The sequence below is a fragment of the Merops nubicus genome, unplaced genomic scaffold, assembly GCF_000691845.1.
Source record: "Merops nubicus isolate BGI_N331 unplaced genomic scaffold, ASM69184v1 scaffold8506, whole genome shotgun sequence".
NCBI lineage: Eukaryota > Metazoa > Chordata > Aves > Coraciiformes > Meropidae > Merops > Merops nubicus.
This window is the reverse complement of record NW_008612872.1, coordinates 65466-73205: the sequence shown is the minus strand read 5'-3', so window position 1 is coordinate 73205 and position 7740 is coordinate 65466. Positions and strand designations below refer to the sequence as shown.

The 7740-nt window shown below is 41.1% G+C and overlaps 1 protein-coding gene across 1 annotated transcript in view; it reads right to left on the bottom strand.

Moving 5' to 3' along the window:
- Positions 1-160: 160 nt before the first annotated feature.
- EBF1 (early B-cell factor 1) overlaps positions 161-7740 on the bottom strand; it is a gene marked incomplete at its 5' end in the record, with an annotated part of 72272 nt that continues 64692 nt past the window's right edge. The window contains 2 exons of the mRNA XM_008941684.1: positions 161-287; positions 5817-6011. Of these exons, the coding sequence (XP_008939932.1) occupies positions 256-287; positions 5817-6011 (227 nt within the window). The remainder of the gene's footprint in view (positions 288-5816; positions 6012-7740) is intronic.

The window sequence follows — 7740 nt, the reverse complement described above, 5'->3', positions numbered from 1 at the left end:
TAAATATATCTCCCAAGTATTTGGGATGGACAGCTTGAATCAACACCTTGCAATAGCAGATTGTTAATTTCAGTATTTGCAAAGATGGTGATTTTTGTTTTGTTTAAAAATCCGCAGTTATTGTAAGATTCTTCTTTATTTCTTTTTTATTTTTAAAAAGGCCTGAGTAAAAAGTTCCACTCTGGGACTTGTATCAGATTCTCTCTGAAGCAGAATTCAACCTCTTCATTAATAAAATTCTTCAAGGCAATTCTTTCACATGGGGGGAACAATCATGCCAGATATAGCTGTCAGAAGGAAAGGGGAAAAGGGGGGGAGGGAAGAGAGAGAAAGAGAAAGAGAGGGAGGGGGGAGAAGTTACTTTTGTGAATTATCAAGCAACTTTTAAAATATTCAGAGCTTTTAAACATCTACTAGCAACATACTCAGCTGTACTGTGAATTAAATTTATGTATAAAGTGTCATCTAGCAGAGACAACCATGTACACAGTAATCATGGGGAGCCACATTCTGATTGGAAAGTGGTTTAAACTGCAAGGGTCTCTGCTGAAATTAGGGATTTTGTTGCAGAAAACGAGCACCTCCCTTATACCAGAGTAAGACTCTCATTTAATTTTCTGGTTTTACTTTCAAAATCTCAAAATTCTTAGGAGGCTTAAACCTGGCCCAGCCATTGCCACACTTTCCGTTAGTCGTTTAAAAGCAAAGCAGATACTTGCTTCACGTAGGAGAAAATGGCTGGGGTCCCACAGGCCAGCAACACTCCAGACCTGGCAGGGTCTCTATTGCATTTGGCATGCTAAGAGGGCTTCATCCTCCTATACCAGTTTTCTCTTACGAGTTCAGTGCTCCATCCTGGGACTTATGTATGTATTTCCAGGGGTTTAGAAAACGACTTCAAACTCTCAAATCCAATTCCCAAATTGAAATATGTCCTTGACTGATGGTTTAGCAGACCAGCGCCTCATGGTGTTATTATGCTTGTAGCAGGCTTCACCCACTACATTGAGTTACACATTAATGTTCAGGGTAGAATGTCTTCACTTTTGTTGGCTAAATTGAATCATCAGTATTTTTTTATTACGCTTCCTAACCTCAGTTTCTATGAAACCACCACCTCTCTTAAAGAGGAGACATTCATTAAAAGTCAACAGGTAGAGTCTTCCACCTAGCCTGACCTCCAGCTTGGTCTATTTACCAGAGACACTACGGAGATCAGCAAGTGTCCAAATGATATACTGTGAGCAAGCACATCATTACAGGAGGTAGTCACACAAGTTTATGATGAAAGCTGTAACAACAATGCATCTTTAAAATACCAGTTGTACGGTTATTTGCGAAAAGGTAGAGAACAGATTCACCTTCAGGTTGGTGCCACTTCACAGGGACATTATTTAAATGCTAGAACTGCCTGCCATCTCAAGACATCTGGACATGTAATTTCTTAAGGAAGAACTCAACCCTGTGACTGGTGCTGATTCATTGTGCTTTAATTACAGCTGCAATTATTTGATAAGAACAGAGCCAAAGTAAAAGACTCACAGATTTGGGGTTGGAGGGGGAGAGGAGGGAAATGTTTTCTCCACAAACACCACCATATGTGCGAGAATTACAAGTCTAATCAGCCAGGGGAGAACGGCTCGAGTAAACTGCGCTGATTAAATGAAATAAAATGAAAGGAGAAGGCGAGAATGCAAAACACACCCACAGGTTTGCAACAGGCCATCCTCAGAGGTGACATGTTGCAACTATTCAGCAGCATTTCAACTCTTCGAATTTATCATTCAGCAATGGTGTTACGTGGCACCACTGTGCTGATTGTTTCCACTCCACATAAGGGCTCTTCAAGGAGCCAAGAACAAGGATAAAAAGGACAGACAGGTGAGTTAGGTTGCTTTAAGCCCTACAGGAAGATGCTCAAGTGAGTAGCATAGAGGACACCACTGTGTCTTAGATGTTCCTTGCTGAGGTATTTCCTGTCATGGTCTTTTTTGGCTCCACCATGGAGATAATCTGAGAATGCATTTTCACATTATCTCCATAGCAATGCTGTCTCCTTCATCTCAAATCACAGGATGAATTCAATATTGTCTTTTTTTTTTTTTAGAATCCTTGCTGATTTAATCAACGCTGGATGAAAAGACAGCAGCTTTGTTAGAAAAAAAATTGTCAAATGAGTTTTATTTCAGCAGTGTCTCAAATAACAAGTTCTGAATCCTCACACCTGGGGCTGTCCACTCGGTACATGTGACTGAAAATGAACCAAGCCCAAGCCAAGCAATGTTCTCACTGTTGTGGTTGCTCCCTGCTCTGTTCTTGGGATCCTTACATGTGGGCCAGGTAATGGACCCTGAACCATGGACCCCTATGGCATCAATGAAATGGTATTGACAGTGGTGGATACAGTCAACCAGACTGTAATTCTGCTGTGGCAGCCCTACAGTGCAGCCACCTACAGGTAAGGGCAGAAGTGTGATTCTCCATAGGGCAATATATGAAAGACTCACATGGGCATGGACATGAGACAGGTTTTGTCCCAGTTCTCCTTCTAGCTTGTAGTATTACAACAAGTAATTTGATTTTTTTTTCTCTTTCTTACCTAAGGATAACAATTTTTATCCCTGTAAGTAAAGCACTTGGAGATTTCTGGATGGCAGTTGTTTAGCAGAATACAGGGGTGGGACTGCAAGGCTTGGACATCAGTGAGCACAAGGAAGAGCAATACTGACAACAGCTCTCCCTCCTTTACTGCTCAGATAAGCAAGATGTTGAGCAGATGAAAATGAGTAGTCTTCCTACATGCGATGAGTGCAACTGAGCAGAATACTGCCTTTTGTCCTTTTTGGCCCTTTCTAAATTCTAAATTTGGTGAAACTTCAAAACAAGACTTTGTTTTGCATTAGAAAAATTGGTATACTTCAGAAAACGTCAATTCTTATTCAAACAAAAAATTCTCAAGCTAAACGATTCATCAAAACCAAATCAATTTCACCGAAAAGGGGTCAAAAATTGCCTTTCTTAGGACAGCACAGCTGCCTACCCTGGGTAAAAGCCCAAAGGCGACACAATTGCAACTCCTCCCTTTATGGCTTAGACATTTCCCTGTAGTTTTGTATCAGCCACGCACCTTTTGCCACTGGAAACAAACGGTACAGATGCAGATCTTAGCTCATTTTTTCAAAGCATTATTGCTTTTGAAGAGCTCTGAAATTCTGAATTAAATTACAAGGCAAATGGCAAATGATATCTTTTCTGCCTAAAAGCTTTGATATTTCCATTCTTTCCAAGTCTTCATTTATATCACTCTACTTTTATTCCATAAGTGCTACATCTAGTCATGCAAATTCTCTCAGCTGTAGCACGTTATTGATCCTGAAAACAGAGATACCAGTGGGAAACAGTGTAGGTATGAGATCACACCACCAAAAAGGGAGGGCTGAGAGTAGAAAAACTCCCACCAATGGGCCTTTTTTTCTTCTATCATATACTAATTTGTATTTGCTGCTGGCAAATTACAGAAGTAATGTATTTTGAGTTTTACAAAATTGCATGGCAAAGAGAACAACAGATAAGCCTAGCTGTTGTTTTAGTGAGTTCTGCTGATATCTAAGCTACATAAGGAAAGCTTGATTGCTTTCTGATGTATCCAGAAGCCCAGGAGAGATAAGACAGCCTCCTTATACATGGTTGTTTATTTAAGCAATAAGGCACTACAGGCAGTGCATTTCTGAGTGATTATTACAAGCCTCAGGTGGTGTCAGAAGGCATGGGACTGCAGGCTGTGTGTCTTTAACTCGCCAAGAAGTTCAGTGACGACCTAGAAATGAACCACCTCTTGGTGTCTCATTCCTATTATGAAAACTGAATTGCTAAATAAAAATTAGGGAAACATTCTGTGTGGTTTCTGGGTATTCTAGATCTAGATGTGGCGCAATGAGGACGCAATCAGCAAGCCCCAGTTGTGTCCAGTACTCTCAGCTTGTTCTGTAATTGCTTTCCATAACTCAGTATGTGGAACCTGAAATTTCTGTGTCTTCTGGAAGGGAAAACAGTGCCTGAAAAAGCTTTCTCCTGTTAGCTGCTTTTTCTCTCCACTTGCAACAGCAAGCTGGGACAAGGTGAAGAGAAGAAAAGAGCATAAACATGTTCAAAAGCTTCTAGCAGTCAATTCTTAGCTTCTTTTTTAATTCAGAAGTGAAACATTTTTAGCTGTTGCCTTTAAAAATTGTGGTATGTCAACAGCACGAAAATCTTAAAACATGCAAAAATTAATCTTCTAAACACTACAGCTCATCTGAAAATTTTGTTGTGTTTTATTCCTGACACAGTCTGTATTTACAACAAAGTCCTGACTGAAGGTATCCAGGTTCTGCTTGTATTTTCCTAGTATTTTCAGAATTGCTGTGTGCATGTGTGTAAATCTGTGAGGATTCCTCCTTCCGATCCACCAGTGTAAAATGCACTGAGGACAATGTTTTCCTTCAATCACAATAGATCCCAGCTTTTATGAATGAATTCCTTCCACTCTGTCTGCATATGGATTTTTTGGGGCTGTTAATGGTGCTATCAGCATTATGCCCGCAAGCTCTGCATCTCTCTTTCCAGAGGCTGCAGAGTGACATGTGGAGTCTGTGGCACTATCCTCCCCCACTCCGCACAGCTCCCTCTGAACACGGCTTTAAAAATGATGGATTTTATTCCCTGCTCGATGCTCTTTGGATAATTTGCACAGACACGTGGAAAGGAAAACAGACCTCAGGTCTAGGGGAAGCACGGCGCGTACCGCACAATCTTTCCCACCTCTGGCACGGATGGAGGCAGCTGGCTGCATCTGCTTATGGAAACTCCTCGCTCTAAGCAAGCATGAAAATGTCTCTCTCAGCACACTAATGCGTGGTGAGGTAATTACACAGGAAGGTTTAGGCACAGTGTTGTAAAACAGGCTGAGCCAAACAATGAAATGGGCAGTGCTGGGCTTTGAAGCGTCCTCAGCTTGACAAGCTTTTGTCTGTCACTCCCTCAGCTTACATCAACGCTCCGAAACGTATTTAGGTGCTAATGCTGGAATACTTTGTAATGAGAGGGGAAGGGATGCAGAAAAGGAGCAGCCCCTTGATACCAACAGTTGAAGAGGCTCTCAAAAAGGCCCTGTGCCATTTATGGAATTAATTGGCACAGAAGTACACGAATCTGTGGAAACTAATGTTTGTGCTGATGTAAGTTAAACTGGAAAATGCTGCTGTTAATTTGTAATGCGCCTTCTATTGATGAAAGGCAAAGGTTTGTGCCAAGCTCTGTAACGGTCTATTTGCTCTCAGTAGGATTTCTGCACAAGTGTACTATGACAAAGGAAAAAAAGGAAGGGAAGATTGAGTGACGTACTTCAGGAGAAGGCCAGCCCCTGGAGAGACCCTGCAGTGGAGTACTTGCTAGAGTCCACAAAAGACTGGTCTGATAAAGGACGACAACAGGGAATAAGAGAGGAAAGAAAGAAAAAGGATGGTGTTAGTAAGCTGAAATATTACTTGTTTTTATCATAATAGTAGGTCCGTGCTTTAAAAACACAGCCTCTCAATTCAGCAGTATTAGTTGAGTTAGAGACAGGGTGGTTGCCAAACATCTGCATGGTACTAGGTGGGCTGGTAGTGAAGTCCAGTTACTCTTAACAGGAGGAAACTTTAGGACAGAGACCACCAGGGATCCCCCATTGTCTTCTATCCCCTTTGACAACTCAGAGTCTCTTAGAGCCTCACAAGGCACTAGGAACTCACAGTTTTGAGAGCAGTCATCTATGCTCTAGATTTGATTTCACCTACCTTGCAGGCTATTGCCATTGGTGCTGGTGCAGGTGGGAGGAGGAGAAGTTTGTGGTCTAACGACAGGCGCGAAAGCACTCTTCTGTTTCACCGCTGAGACCATGTTGGCTGGTGAGAAGGAGAAAATCCCAGAGGAACTGCTACAGTTTGAGGGGAGACTAGTGGAGGAGGCCATTGTCGGACTTGATGGCACAACTAGAGGAAAAAAAAAAAGACCCCCCAAAGGCATTCCTTAGTATTAGATAATCAGCAGGCTTCAGAAACAAGAGAATTCTGCTTCTTGGAAACACTGGGTCTAATTTCAAACGGCCAAGGCCTTTACTGCAGTTAGATTTCTGGTTGTTCACCAAGTGTGATTGACTACTACAGGAAACTCCCTTGTTCTCTCTTGTTTTTGTTCAGGAGCAGTAACTCTAGGAGCAGTCCCTTAATTCTCTGTCACTGCAATTCTTTACTCTTACAACAACCTGTCCTGCCACTTTGTTTCAAACTTATGAGGTGATTTGCATTAGCCACTGCTCTGGTCCAAATCTGTAATATTTTTATGTAGGTGAATGTCCCTGGGTAAGAGAGAATCCAGACTGTGTAGGTAACTAGCTCAGGGGTTACAAAACTGATGGGCAAGGAAAATGGTTAAAGTAATAATCTGGACCCAAAATTTTTAACTTGGAAAGGTCTGAGTTTTTAACTGGCCTCCAAAACTAGCACTTTAAGCCATGCTTTCTTTGCAGCAAGTTGGGTCCAGAAAAACCTATTGGTTTTCAGGCAAACTTGAAGAAGGCAGAGAGGTCTTAGTGGTGACTCAGTCAACCTGCTTGTCAAAAGCCAGCAAAAAAGAAAAAAGAACTGTGTCTCTTTTCTCTCTCAAAACCTGCAAGAACTAGGGTTTAAAAGGAGTTATTCCAAAAGCTGTGACCTGTGGATATCTATATACAGACACACACACATATACACACACACACACACATGTCCAGCATGAAGCAGCCAGTAACATGGCCACTCTGACAGTTTTTCACTCCTTTGGTCTCCTGGTGCTAGTGTTTTCACTGTCTGCTGCACAAAAAAGTGTGTGGATAACTGACAGAAATCATGCTTTTCTTTTATCTCCCAATGGGAGAAACCACTAAACCTTTCTCACAATGGCCACAAATGCTTTACGTGTTTTAACTACTAATACCAAGTCAGCCTCCAGCTTCCCTGTATCTATCAGTTTGGGGAAAGTTTTTGCTGTGAGGACTTCCCAGGAATTATCAGTGACATGAAAAACAGTCCTATTTCTCACGTGACCATTTTATTTATGCACAGGAATGGAGATGGTATTTCATATCTCACCCAAGACGGAGAATTTTGAAAATAGAAGTCTCTTTTATAATGGTCAAGATAAATAGTTCTCCCAGAGGATCTATGACCACTGTCTGAACACAGTCAATACAACATTCTCATTCAGAGCCATCGACTGAAATCTCAGCTGGAATAGCTAAGCAATGAAGCCATTCTGGCATATATCAGGTGAAAGCCTGGTTTTAACTACAAAACTGAAAAAATGACAGTCTTCAGTTCTTCTAAATAAGTGTAGAAATAAGGCTCTCTGTTTTTTATAGGGACTGAGTTGATTGTCCAAAATGCAAATGTGCTATATAGGACGTTCAGTTTTTACATATATATATCTCCTTAAACTGTTATTTTACTATATAGCAGGATAAGTATCTGTGATTCATGTAATTATCACTGAGGTTTTAAGTGAATTTGTTTTCCTGAAAACAAAGTCAACTTTTATATTCAGCCAAGATTGCCAGTTCCCCCTTCTATCAAACGAAAAAAAAAAGAGGAGGAAAGGACCAATAGTAAGATCCCATACTTTCATTCTTTGTCCTGTTTAGAAACTGTTTACATAAATGAGGGGGCTATGAATAATTATATATTA